Consider the following 14,656-nt stretch of genomic DNA (forward strand, 5'->3'; position numbering starts at 1 on the left):
TACCCTGAGAAACCATCACTTAACAAGTTGAGAGCGACAGCTTTGTAAGGCCTATCCCTGGCAAAACAGAGAATACAAGAACTCAGCTACAGACACCAGGAGTGCCTGTTACTTGTGCTAATCTACTCGTGCAAGTGTCTGAAAGTCCAGAGGATCATCGAGTTATCTGGTCATAATGAAGGAATGGTCAAGTGGATGATTTCTCCACTCATGGGACTGACCAGAGATCCACCCAGTTGGTGTCTCTACAGTGGTGAAGAATGAGTCTCAGGGGATCACCAGTCCGAAATGGGGGTGTTAACACCCCCCCCCCCCCCCCCCGCCCCCTTGATACCTCTGATGGCACCTCACATTAGCAAACCCATGTCCGCCTTTGAACCAGAGACCAACCCTGGAAAAGGTGCTGAGGTAGTCCATCCCGACCATCATACAATGAGGCTCTGGATCTAGCTCTGGTACCAAAGAAAAACCCAGCAATAATGGGTGGTGCAACAGCGTACAAGAGAGATGCAAAATGGACCATTGTTACCTACAGAAGAGATGAAGAGTCTCCAAATCTTAAATCTAACATGGCTCAAGGTCAGGAGGAACCCAAAGGCCTCACACTTCCTGTCACCCAGGGACTTCCTGTTACCCAGGGTGTGAGTGAACAAGCTCCTCGTCAACGAAATAAAACAACATTTTACAGAAGAGGTGCTGGGATGGAGCATGTGAAATATACTGGTATTTATTTTAATTTTAACTTGCACTGTTATGCGTTTGCTGTAGCAGTGTGCAGTGGTGTAAAGTACTTATGTAAAAATATGTTAAAGTACTACTAAAAATTATTTTTTATGGTATCTGTTCTTTACTATTTATATTTCTGACAACTTTTACTTTACTACATTTCTAAAGAAAATAATCTACATTTTACTACATACATTTTCCCGGACACCCAAAAGTACTCGTTACATTTTGAATGCTTAGCAGGACAGGAAAATAGTGCAATTCACGCACTTATCAACCAAACATCCCTGGTCATCCCTATTGCCTCTGATCTGACAGACTCACTAAACACAAATGCTTCAATTGTAAATTACGTCTGAGTGTTGGAGTGTGTCCCTGGCTATCTGTAAATAAATAAAAAGCAAGAAAATTGTGCTGTCTGGTAAGCTTAATATAAGGAATTTGAAATAATTTGTACTTTTACTTTGGATACTTAAGTATATTTTAGCAATTACATTTACTTTTGATACTTAAGTATGTTTAAAACCAAATACTTTTACTCAAGTAGTATTTTACTGGTTGACTTTCACTTGAGTCATTTTCTATTACAGTATCTTTACTTTTACTCAAGTATGACAATTGGGTACTTTTTCCACCATTGGCGGTGCGTGGGTAAAATCACTGGGGAAGCCAAGCCATGTATTGTGATAATTGTGTTGTTTGCTCTATAACCTGTTAGTTCATATGCCTTGCGACAGTGATATATAGGCCTAAGGCCGAGACAATAAGAAGACAGTGGCAGAATAAATTCAACCACACCTTTGTTTCGTCACAAAACCAGAGAGCAACCTCTGTCCGGTGAAGTCCACATAGCAAGCATATTGCATGTAACAAACAGTTACATGACCTACAGCATGGTCAAGCAAGTTAACGTTTCCGAAATTTTCTGACCACTAAACCACTATTGATTTAGAACCAAGAAGAGTTACTGCAAATTGCAAAGAAAACAGGAGCTGCCTCCACTCTTCCAGCACTATTTCAACTTCAACCTCATCAAATCACCTATGCTTAGTCTAATACAGTGACAACTAAAAGATACCAAAAACAATTTAGTCCAATCAATGTAAACTAAATATCATGTGGCTGTCCATGGTTCTGATTTCTGTGTGTGTGTCCGAAGGTGCGCGTTCGTGCAAGTAGAAAAATACATGTTGACTCACCCTACTTGTAGAGAAACACCAATGCCATCCTCCTCTCTTTCATGTTGAAACAGTATCACTCTGTCATACAGTGCACCGTGTTTGCAGTACTTCTGGAATCAATAACTTTGAACAAAATAGGTGCTTTTGGTGCTTGTTAAAACAAAAAATAACCACAATTTCCTGTGTTTCCAGTGTTTCTCCAGTTCTTAAATCATCAGTGCACTAATTCAAGACTCTGCTGGTGAGCTCTGCCTTTTTGTCTATGTTTGCTCTTTAAACGTTTTGAGAATCTTTTTGCAATGAAAAGCTCGATACGTTCTGATGCGTGTTTAAATTGATAGAGCAGTCAGTCATGTCAAGAGCTCTACTTGACTGACACACATGCAGGAAGTGGAACACTCTTAGGAACACTCCTGTAAGTGAGGCTGTGTGATCAGTTTAAACCAGTAGAGGGATTTTCTCTCTCCCTATGTCTCTTTCCTTCTCTCTCTCTCCCACTCTGTGTGAGATGTGTATTGCTTTAAACAACTAATCAACCACAGATGTTTAGTTGTGTGGCATTTAACTATTATTTTTGGATCCACCAATAAAAATGTCATGGAGATTAAAAAAAGTTAAATCCATCTAAACTCAGCAAAAAAATAAATGTCCTCTCACTGTCAACTGCGTATATCTTCAGCAAACGTAACACGTGTAAATATTTGTATGAACATAACAAGATTCAACAACAGACATAAACTGAACAAGTTCCACAGACATGTGACTAATAGAAATGGAATGTGTCCCTGAACAAAGGGGGGGTCAAAATCAAAAGTAACAGTCAGTATCTGGTGTGGCCACCAGCTGCATTAAGTTCTGCAGTGCATCTCCTCCTCATGGACTGCACCAGATTTGCCAGTTCTTGCTGTGAGATGTTACCCCACTCTTCCACCAAGGCACCTGCAAGTTCCCGGACATTTCTCGCCCTCACCCTCCGATCCAACAGGTCCCAGACGGGCTCAATGGGATTGAGATCCGAGCTCTTCGCTGGCCATGGCAGAACACTGACATTCCTGTCTTGCAGGAAATAAAGCAGAGAATGAGCAGTATGGCTGGTGGCATTGTCATGCTGGAGGGTCATGTCAGGATGAGTCTGCAGGAAGGGTACCACACGAGGGAGGAGGATGTCTTCCCTGTAACGCACAGCATTGAGATCGCCTGCAATGACAACAAGCTCAGTCCGATGATGCTGTGACACACCGCCCTAGACCATGACGGACCCTCCACCTCCAAATCGTTCCCACTCCAGAGTACAGGCCTCGGTGTAACGCTCATTCCTTCGACGATGAACGCGTATCCGACCATCACCTCTGGTGAGACAAAACCGCGACTCGTCAGGGAAGAGAACTTTTTGCCAGTCCTGTCTGGTCAAGCGGCGGTGGGTTTGTGCTCATAGGCGACGTTGTTGCCGGTGATGTCTGGTGAGGACCTGCCTTACAACAGGCCTACAAGTCCTCAGTCCAGCCTCTCTCAGCCTATTGCGAACAGTCTGTGCACTGATGGAGGGATTGTGCGTCTTGGTGTAACTCGGGCAGTTGTTGTTGCCATCCTGTACCTGTCCCGCAGGTGTGATGTTCGGATGTACCGATCCTCTGCAGGTTTTGTTACACGTGGTCTGCCACTGTGAGGACGATCCGCTGTCCGTCCTGTCTCCCTGTAATGCTGTCTTAGGCGTCTCACAGTACGGACATTGCAATTTATTGCCCTGGCCACATCTGCAGTCCTCATGCCTCCTTGCAGCATGCCTAAGGCACATTCACACAGATGAGCAGGGACCCTGGGCATCTTTCTTTTGGTGTTTTTCAGAGTCAGTAGAAAGGCCTCTTTAATGTCATAAGTTTTCATAACTGTGACCTTAATTGCCTACCGTCTGTAAGCTGTTAGTGTCTGAACGACCATTCCACAGGTGCATGTTCATTAATTGTTTTTGGTTTAATGAAGATCTGTGAAGTTATTTGGATTTTTACGAATTATCTTTGAAAGACAGGGTCCTGAAAAAGGGACGTTTCTTTTTTATTCCAAATGTGTTAATTTGAATGTTCCTACTTGCTGCCTTTGTGTTCATCCATGCCTCCTTTTTGTGTTATCTCAGGAAGCTGTTCAGCCTGCAATGACGACGGATGTGCAAAAGTGCAGACAATATATGGATCGAATGACACCCTATTGTATCAGAGAAGTAACCCTATGGAAAACCTCACAAGTTGTTGCACCACCTCCTCAGAGTCAGAGATACGTTGTGTGTCTTGCTGATACCGGAGCTATGGTCCTCTTTTGCTCAGACAGCAGGGAAGCAGCTGGGCCACTCGAATGCTGATTGGCTGACAGCCATGGTATATCAGACCATATACCATGGGTACGACAAAATATGTATTTTGACAGCTCTACAGTTTATAATAGCAATAAGTTGGTATATGGCTAATATACCACAGCTAAGGGCTGTGTCCAGGCACTCTGCGTTGCATCGCGTCTAAGAACAGCCCTTAGCCGCGGTATATTGGCCACCCTCCTCGGGCATTATGGCTTAATAATTGAAACCCACAATTGAAAGTCCGCTTTTACTGGCATTTCACGCATTGGGTAAATTGCTTATTAACAAACCATCCTCATATCGAATCCCCAAACTGACAAGGTAAACATCTGTCGTTCTGCCCCTGAGCAAGGCAGTTCACCCACTGTTCCCGGGCGCCGAAGACGTGGATGTCGATTATGGCAGCCCCCGCACCTCTCTGATTCAGAGGTTGGGTTAAATGCGGAAGACACATTTCAGTTGAACGCATTCAGTTGTACACTGACTAGGTATCCCCCTTTCCCTTAAAACAGTGTTTTACTAGGCCAGAAGCTTGACATCGTCACATTTCTAATGCTTACTATTGAGGGGGAATAAGAACTAGTTTCGAGCCGGGCAATACCAACTATCACTCCCGGTAGTTTGAAGTGGAACGGGTGTATCCTAGGTCACGTTCAACGGTACATTATCAATGCAGAGGGCGATAAACTGTAATTGAAAAAAAATGTTTTTTTTAATGTTTTTTTCCCCAACACGATTCACATTCAAATCTTAGGGGTGGCCAATGAAAACTAGTTTACAATGGCCACCCCTAGGATTCACATCGAACGTCCCCCTATTGTGCCAGAGGCTTGGCAATCGCACCTGTCAGGTCCGCCTCCAACTCGCATACCTACACCATGAGACAAAATGTCGGAAGTAGGCCTAGCTAGTTAAGAAAAAAACGAATACATGGTTGTGGTTTTACAAGGTTTCTAATGGCTTTTATGCAGGTCTTGAATGCATTACTATACGTAGTTTTTAAATTGAGGCTTTTAAATTGAGACTAAAATATACTCACTTCGGATCGAAAAATGTTCCTGACTTTCATCGTGACGGTCCTTATGGCAACAGGTAGGGAGAGGAAATTGAATATTTTTCAAGGCAGGGTCAGGGCCCAATTTAATCAATAAGTTAGTTACTGATGTGCGTATTTATTAATACTCCTTATTTTAAACAGTTTGTATTATCTAATGTTGACTTATTTTGATGTCGAATTCGTTGGGAAAAGTAGCCTTGTGCTCGATTGTTTTTGTTATCGTAAGAGGTAACCTGGATCTCTGGAGTTCTTTGTTTTATCAGGTGTTGGCCACCAAATGGTTAAATCTGTATTCATTTGAACGTTTATAAATGCTATTCATCTGTTGGCTTCATGACGTGCCCGAAATACTATGTTTATGTATTTTTTTACAGTTTTCTGTAGGCTTTGTAGAATCACCACCTATAAGAAATGTTGAGTGTTTTTCCTAAAGAAAGAAAATAGCCCTATGTATTATTCAGATAATAATGAGTGATTTTGTGATTTATTAGTTAAATCACAGATTTCCAGTTCTCCAGTATATTTACATGTCAGAATATAATACATTAAGGATTACTACAGACTTTCATTTTTAAGCCGGAATCATAGTCAAAGCCTTTAAAAAAAGGCTTTACTTTCAGATCAAGTATTCATCATATCGTTGCTATTTTTTGTCTCCTGACATTTTTTTGTACGCACATGGCCTGGAATAAGATGAAGGGGTGTAATTTTGATAATATCACATGAATGATAGTAGTCAGACTACCTCCCTACTCCAAAAATGATATGAAACTGTAGCTCAACAGATTAGTCTATCTAGTAGGAATTCCAAAGGTATGGTACCTTTTTGACAATTGAAGAACGGTGAAGCAATCTTAGCAAGTTGAAGTTTCTGATGGAGCCAAGTAACAGCATGTAATATGTTCATGCCAAATGCCTATGTCTGCCTTATACATTTGATACAATTTTACCCCCTATGAAATGTATAATTAAAGCTGAACTATGACATCATCTCACTGAGTCTTGACCATGGAGTCAGCATCTAGGGCTAGGCTATTACTCAAATGTGGAGTTTTGTTGATGAAACATGCCCAGCTGAAGGTCTTGGTGACTCATTGCATCTACTCTCTATGATACCAGTCTTTAGTTATGAAAGACCTTTGTGACTGTCACTTACAGACAGGTCAACTTCCTGCCACACCCAGAGTACCTTAAATCTCACTCAAACAGAGCTGCTGAATTACAAACTAAATTAGAAAATGTAACAATTAATGTACTCACAAGAAAAGTTAGCTGCCATCAGTTAACAACAAACACTTTTTTGCGCACTGTTATGGGTGGTGAAGATATCTATCTCTACCTGCAAGTATTGAGACAAACTATCCTCTTTAAAGACCCCCTATTCTCTCTCCAGGCTCCACTATGGCCATCTCTGTCCAGTGTCCTGTCAAGAGGTACATGGTCATCCTGTTCCAGCCGGTCACGCTCACCTGCAACTTCCAGACGTCTTCCACGCAGCCGCCCGTCATCACCTGGAGGTACAAGTCCTACTGCAGGGACCCCATCCAGGCAGCCCTGAACCCCAGCAGTGCTGACAACATCCTGTCCCAGAACAACCCTAACTACAACGCCAACATTGAGTGTGCCGACAGCCTGCGGACGGTGCGCATCGTGGCCTCCAAGCAGGGCAGTGCTGTTACTCTGGGCCAGGAGTACCAGGGGCGCAAAGTCAGCATCTTGAACAGTGAGTTCGGCTTTGTGATTTAAAATGTGATGTGTGTGGGGGGGGGGGGGGCGGGCAAGCGCACCGGTGTGTGTGTATGTGTGCCTGTCTCTCTCTGTCTGCGTGTTACTTCCATTACAAGTCTCCTATACCACAAGGAGTCTTGTCTGTTGCCAGTGTCCCCACCTCAAACCTACCCTACTTGTCTCTTTAGACGCAGACCTGAACCTTGCCCAGACGGCGTGGGGAGACAGCGGCGTGTACGTGTGCTCTGTCGTGTCTTCTCAGGATCTGACAGGGAACAGCGAGGACTACACTGAGCTCATAGTGCTGGGTGAGTGGCTCCTATCCTAATAGACCCTTTTTAGAGCTCCCCTGACCTGCTGTCATCTATCCACCCTTCCACCACCACCCCTCCATCTCTCTACCAAGTCCTATACCACTGCTCCTCACAGAACTGTGTGTCCTTTTGAGGAACAATCACTAATTTTCTCTGTGCTAGTTTCCTCTTAGTTCGCTTGGGTTTATTTGTTGAGTTAGCTAGACACCGTGTGGGGCAACACAACATCTGATAGCAGTAGCAATCAAATGTAAAAGATCTTGAAAAGCCAAATCCAATTTTCAGGCAGTTCCACAATTTCCAAATTTGCTATTTGATTCCTGGTTGTGCTTAATGAGACTGCTCAGTGACGTTTCTTCGGAAGGATCTATGACTTATTTTTTGAAGTGATTCGTGAATCATGAACCACTTTAGCAGGGACTTCCAAGAAGGACAAGTTGTTGTGAGGGAGACTCAAGAGGGCAAAGGTGTAGTCATTTATTAGAAAGATAGTTGGGGCTTTTTAAAATAATTGTGGCTTTCTTTCTTTCACAGAGAGAAAGTCAAATACCACTGATCTCCTGCCTGAGATTGACTTACTGGTTATGGAAGGTACTTTCCAATTTGCCCCTTATAATCAGTAGAGACTAACCCTAGCCTAAGAGCCCTGTTTTTTAAGATAATATGTAAACTATGCCACTGGTTTATGTTCAGTTTCCGGTGAATAACATTTGGCCTGAACCCACAGCTTTGAATGGGACAACATATGGTCAGTGTGGTTAGAAAATGTAGTCTGAGAAGCAGCCTCCCTTGAGAATGGCTGACAAAAACGAAGGTTTTGCTGGTTTGATTTATCAAGCATGGTTTACTTTAACAAGCTTGTTAATGTTTTTATGAAGGTAGTTCGTGCAACGATTTTGGCTGTACTGAATCAAGCCTCTGTTTTGTAAATTTTTAAACATTACAACACCTTCAAGGTCTACTTTTTAGTATGAGGAGCAACATTGCTTAACATCTCAAAGTAATGCTCAACAGACAGCTAAAAAGCTTAAAAAAAACACACCTCTTTACAATTATCTTGTTTTGACTTGTCCTTGCATGGGAAGTCTCCCCACAACAACTTAAAAAACTGATTGTTAACCCTTGAAATAGAAAATGAGTTGGTTGCATTGATTAAAAAGTTATATTCAACTCTAACTTGCTTTTTCTCTCTTTCATGGTCGAGACCGCAAAACTCTCAGCAGAACATAACTATAGCCCTAAAGGCTCTGACATTGTTGCAATATGGGGCCACTCAGCACATAGCTCTGGTCTGTTTTGTGTCGGCTCTAACCGCAAATGAACTTTTTCAGTCAGACTGCAGCCTATGTCATTTATAGGCGATGTGTGGTTGAAGTGAGTATGTCCTCTTTCACTATATTGGCATATATTTTTCTTTCCCGTGCAGCTAGCTCCCTCATCTGACAGAATGACTCACCGTGTTATCTGGTTTCTCTGATGTCTGAAATGATCCTCTCGTGTAGATGCTCCAATGTTTACTGCTTGTCATTGTGACTTTTCACACAATACATACTGTGGCCTTTGCATACTAGACTGACCATTGGAATAGCCAAGCTACAGGTTATAATACAAATGTTTATTTTTCTATACTAAGGCTCTGTTCTCCAGTGTTCTTGATAGACTTGGAAATTGTCATTTTCTGGTCCACATTTTTGAAGAAATGAGCTTTGTCAAATTGGCATTTGAACAGTAGACGTCCTCCACTTCTCTGGTTTAAACAGAGCCAAGGGAAACCTAGAACTGCATGAACAAGTGCTATGTCAATACAGAAACGTTAATATTCAACCACGCTGATAGTCACCCAGAGAACGCAGAGATGTTTCATTTTGACTGAATGGCACACACATTAGCTTGCCCATACATACATACATAATTATAATATCTTGCTCTCTGTCTCTCTCTCTACTCTTTCTCTGTCTACAGACTGGTTGTTGGTGGTACTGGTAGTGTTTGGCTTCCTGCTGCTGTTGCTCCTCATAGCGATCTGCTGGTGCCAGTGCTGCCCCCACACCTGCTGCTGCTACATCAGCTGCCCTTGCTGCCCTGAGAAATGCTGCTGCCCCCGGGCACGTAAGTCTCCACCGCTCTGTAGAAAAACCCCGCCATCACCAGCCCTACATGTTCCTCTTCCACTGGGCACAGAGAATCCTGCTTCCATGCCACCTTCACATTAGTATGCCCATTCCATTCAACCAAACTCCTTTTTCTCATTCAGTTTCACTTTGCCAGTTTGTGACCCTGGCACTGTTTACCTTTCATTTGCCATTCTCATGTACATATTATTTATACAGTATGTGCTGCTACTCTTATCTTCTTGGGGCTCCCAAGTGGCGCAGCGGTCTAAGGCACTGCATCTCAGTGCTAGAGGCGTCACTACGGACCCTGGTTTGATTCCAGGCTGTATCACAACCGGCTGTGATTGGGAGTCCTGTAGGGCGGCGCACAATTAGTGTTAGGGATTGGCCATGGTAGGCCATCATTGTAAATAAGAATTTGTTCAGAACTGACTTGCCTAGTTAAATAAAGGTTAAATAAAAATAAATAAAATACAGTTCATAGAAAGACATAAGGTTTTGCTCACAACACACTAGTTGTATTGAATTTCATCATGACTTACAATTAAACACATTTTAACAGACCAATAAAGTAAACCCCGGCAAATGAAGTGAGGCCTCCAGAATATGCATTTACAGTATGCGACCTACGACTACGACCTAACTACAACATTAATGTGTCATAACACTGTGAACTGACTCCTCTCAATTCAGTGTACGAAGCAGGCAAGGCGGTGAAGTCGGGCATCCCCAGCCACTACGCCCCTACGCTCTACACTCCCGGTATGTACGCCCAGCCACCCTACGGAGGGGGCATGCAACAGCCCGGCATACCCATGCTGCCCCTGCCCCAGGGGATGGGCGGCCCCCCACTGCACCCCAACGGCTACGGACGGGAGTACGACGGAGCCAGCTCAGGTGACTTACAGCCCCTCTCCAGTTTTAACGTGACAACTAGCTAAATAAAAGCAAGGACTTGATGTGTGACTTTCGTTTCTCAGTTTTGTTTGGACTGATGCTCGTCTTGCTCTCAGATCTCACTACTGCACGTTTCGCAGCAATGTGGTTTTCAACGCTGTTGTGAGGAACCTTTTTGTTGATAAATCTCTGTTTTTGTTTTCTGTTTGTAGTTGGACAAGGCTCCCAGGTGCCTTTGCTGCATGACCAGGACAGTGGCGCAGGAGACCAAAGTGAGTAGTTAAAATGGTTACTACAAAATCCTGAGTCTGTTTGATTATTTGTGATAATACATGAGTCTAACCAGAGCTATAGCTCAGCCCCCGAGTCATCTCGGGGGGCTGAGAAATGTCAGAATATTTCATCTTGTCACTAGGGTTGGGCTCAGTACCATTTCCATTCAGTCAATTCACAAAGTAAACTGAAGTTTCCATTCAAATTGTCCTCATTGCTTTTCAAAGGAATTTTTGTTTACTTCCTGAATTGAAATGGAATTGAGACCAACCCTGCTTGTCACAATGTTTCATGATTTACTCCCTCCTCCTCAGCTCGGAGTGGCTACCGTATCCAGGTGGACCCAGATGGGAACGCAACGCGGGCCATCTACTACATGGAGAGACAGCTAGCCAACCTGGACCCCACACGGCCTGGTGATGTCGCTGGGAAGTACAACCGCTGTGAGTCTTACATAAACACACCCATGTCAACTGTACTGTACTGCAGAGTTCGGGGCCTGTAATCACAAAGATTCTCAGAGTAGGAGTGCTGTTCTAGGATCAGTTGAAACTTTTAGATCATAGGAGACGCTTTTTGATTATGGTCCCTAGGCTCGTCTCTTAATCAATGTTGTGTTTTGTGGTTGTTGTTCAATTGAAAGGGTCAAGTTTTCGTTCATTTCACATGGAGCCTTCAACTGGCTTCATCAACTTTAATGTGTTGTAATGTCCTTTGATAGGGCTTTTTAACTGACTCGTGCTTGATCTCTGTCTGTCTTTCTTGGGCTTTTCCCCATCCTCTTCCTTTTTCCTTCTCCTCTCCCCCTATCTTTCTTTCTCTCTCTCTCGCTCTTTCTCAGTGGATGGGGGCATGAGCGAGATGAGCTCCCTACACGATGACCCCCGGGGCCGTGGCGGCGGCCGCTCCCAGGCCCCGCCCCTCGCCACCGTGTACGACCAGGACGAGGCCATGAGCACCATTAGCAGCGTGTCCACGCACGGCCAGCGGGGGCGTGACGACTACCCGCGGCGAGGAGGTGGGCCCTCCCCCCACATGGGGGCCCAGGGACGCGCCCGCTCCATGGACAATCTGGATGACATCGCCCGCCGAGACCGCTACCCCAGAGACCCCCGGGATTCCCGTGACGACTACCCTCCCCACCGCCGTGACGGAGGAGCCAGAGACCGGAGAGGGTGAGGCTCTTATTTGGCGCCTCTCTCTCTTTCTCCTTCTAGTGCATGAGCCTTACCTCTCAGAGGTCAAATCTGGGGAAGATGATGGTTCGACCCACTGTTTTTTTCTCCTCTCAGCTCGGATGATGACTTTAGCAGCCGCGGAGGCTACGACCGCGGCCGTGACTTTGACGACCGCAGACGGCGCGAGCCCTCCCCTGATGACCGTCGCCGCGGAGGCAGCCCGGCCAGCAGTCTCCAGGGGAGACGCAGCCGTAGCCGTGACGACCTAATGGCCGTCGAACGTGATCGGGAGCGCGGCCGCGGCGGTGGGCGGGACGCCTACGATGATAGCTTTCTGCGGGAAGCCATGGAGAAGAAGCGTCTAGGAGAGCAGCAGAGGGCGAGGAGCCGCGAGCGCCTGGACAGCGACAGCGAGCGCTCGGACCGAGGCAGGGCCCCCCGCGGACCCCCTCCACTCCCCATGTCCCCGCCCTCCGCCTACCCCGACCGTCGCTACGATGACAACTACCCAGCCCCTCCCCCGCCTCCCTACATTAGCGATGACGAGAGCTTGACGTCCTGCAAGAAGAGCAACCTGCGCAAGGTCAGTCATCACAGAGTTTTGCATATGGGCATTGAGCATTCAGGGTGCCACTCAAGGCCACAGCGTTATTTACTGCATTGCCAAAATGCCTCATTGATTGTTTCATTCATAGAACTACTTTCATCAACATAGTTAAAGGGATACCTCGGGATTTTGCCAATGAAGCCCTTTATCTACTTCCCCAGATTCAGATGAACTAGTGCTTCCCTTTTTTATGTCTCTACGTGCAGCTTGAAGGGAAAGCTAGCATGCTGTTCCCACAGCATGTCAGTCATTGCGCTAAAGCTAGTTAGCATTTGCTTGCGAAAATACCACAAACCTCGTTCATACAGGATGTCGAGACATAAAAATGTTATCCACGAGTTTTACCTAAACATCAGACTGTTACGGTGGTTATTCCATGGATAATCAGTCAAAGAAGTCACTGTAAAAAGACGCAATAGTCTCTACAAGCCAGAATGTTGACTAAAGTGGTTGTCCGTGCTATTGGTCCTTTTGCCAGAAGGTAGTGGAGATCAAATGTGCACAGTAAAGTATTGTTTCTCCAACCTTTTGCGGCGCCGGTAGGTTTATGTCGCATGTATTTTCCATTTCCTGATGCAGTTCACGTGATGCACAATATGTAAAGAATAGCCGAATTTAACCGAACGTTGTCGACTGAAGTACCTTCCCTCACAATCATTTGGAAGTGCTTGTGAAATCTGCTAGCTGATTGCGTGCGATAACGTTTGGTCTGTGCTTCGGTTAAGCTCGGCCATTGTTGACATATTGCATCATTATTGAAACTACAAACCAATATGCAGACCAGCATACTGAAAGTCGGGTTAATAACAATACTCTGGGTATTTTGTGTCAGATTAAGGTAAAGTACGTTCAAATGAAGTTTATTCAGCATTCTGACTTGGGATGGGACTGTTCACAAAAGGGAGCCTGATATGTTCGAGACGAGAGAAGAGTCTTCCACTCTCGGATTCGTAGAGGCTTCAACGAGTTCCTCTGACTCTGGGGAGGTAGATAAAGGGCGTCATTGCCAAAATCCCCAAGTATCCCTTTAATGCTAGTTAAAAAAATTGTATAATCATATTTAGCAGAAAAAGAAAAAAATCCAGATCCTAGTTTTGCCAGAATTGTGGTGGTATGTTTTAGCATGTTTTTAGCTTGTTGTCTCTAGACTGATAGTAATGCTTTATAGTACAGTACCATGCCAACTCACCATTCTGTTTGTTTCAACTCTCTTTCTTTTCTGACAGAATGGAGCCGTGAGTCGGGAGAGTCTGGTGGTGTGAGACGTTCAATATCCCCCAGCGTAACTAATCTGTCCCGTAACACAATTACCAGTTGTCTATGTAAATAGTACTAATGTTGCAAACTTGCTACAGTGATTTTATATTCAATGCCTAAACACAGATATCAAAATTTGACGCTGGATATTTATGTACAAATGCGTGCTTCATATTTACTGAAAACATTGTCAGCCTTATGTCCTCTCAATTCTTTTTAATGTACAGAGTAGCTTTAACTGAAGCGGTAAGTGTAGTGTGTGGTTGAACATACCGAGGCTTAATTAAAGTAGGCCACGCTGGAATGGCAGTAGCCAAAGTAAACCACAAAGGGTTTTCATTCACTCTTTTTAACCATTCATTTTCACCTTACTGTCATCTTACAGTCAATGTGAGTATGAATGTGAGTAACCCGGAGCTTTAAGATTCTAAAGCAAGTATTCATTTGAACTTTTAATTATTTACTGTGAGAAATCATGGATTTTTTAAAATTGAAAATTAGATCATGCTGTTCATTTGAAATGGAATAGATTTTATTAGGGGCGGGAGGTAGCCTAGCGGGTAAGAGCGTTCTTCACTTAGTCGCCGAGCCGACTAAGTGAAAAATCTGCCAATGTACCCTTGAGCAAGGCACTTTACCTTAATTGCTCTGTATAAGAGCGTCTACTAAATGACTAACATCGAATAATAGCCATGTTATTTTTACATTGCGTTTATCATCGTATTTAGAGTTTTGGATTAGTTTTAACTGTCTGTCCAGCATGTATTTGTCATGAATAATGTCAGCCATAGGCAGATTATATATATATTTTTTACATTGCTATGAAAAATGAACTTACTGCATTGTTGTACAGTCTACTTGTCATACCCACTGTCCGTGTGCTATGTTTACTGTGATTTACAACAGGTGTCATTTTACAATAAATCTTTCTCAAAATGCTCAGTGCTTTTTCCTCTATAAAATACAGTCTATGGGGC

At 44.1% G+C, this 14,656-nt stretch overlaps 1 protein-coding gene across 2 annotated transcripts; it reads left to right on the forward strand.

The window, feature by feature from the left end:
* Positions 1–5,104: 5,104 nt before the first annotated feature.
* LOC111965174 (lipolysis-stimulated lipoprotein receptor) lies at positions 5,105–14,617 on the forward strand. 2 transcript variants are annotated; one of them, XM_023989201.2, is made up of 11 exons: positions 5,105–5,346; positions 6,705–7,034; positions 7,228–7,347; positions 7,888–7,944; positions 9,316–9,462; positions 10,161–10,364; positions 10,577–10,636; positions 10,952–11,080; positions 11,479–11,812; positions 11,930–12,398; positions 13,649–14,617. In XM_023989201.2, exons 1-11 carry the CDS (start codon positions 5,307–5,309, stop codon positions 13,682–13,684), a joined length of 1,926 nt encoding a protein of 641 aa, XP_023844969.1. In that variant the 5' UTR covers positions 5,105–5,306; the 3' UTR covers positions 13,685–14,617. The 2 variants fall into 2 exon arrangements, with proteins under 2 accessions (XP_023844969.1, XP_023844970.1); XM_023989202.2 differs by lacking the exon at positions 7,888–7,944 and having other exon boundaries at positions 5,106–5,346.
* The last annotated feature ends 39 nt before the right edge of the window (positions 14,618–14,656 follow it).

The sequence above is a fragment of the Salvelinus sp. IW2-2015 genome, linkage group LG6.1 (genome assembly GCF_002910315.2).
Source record: "Salvelinus sp. IW2-2015 linkage group LG6.1, ASM291031v2, whole genome shotgun sequence".
NCBI lineage: Eukaryota > Metazoa > Chordata > Actinopteri > Salmoniformes > Salmonidae > Salvelinus > Salvelinus sp. IW2-2015.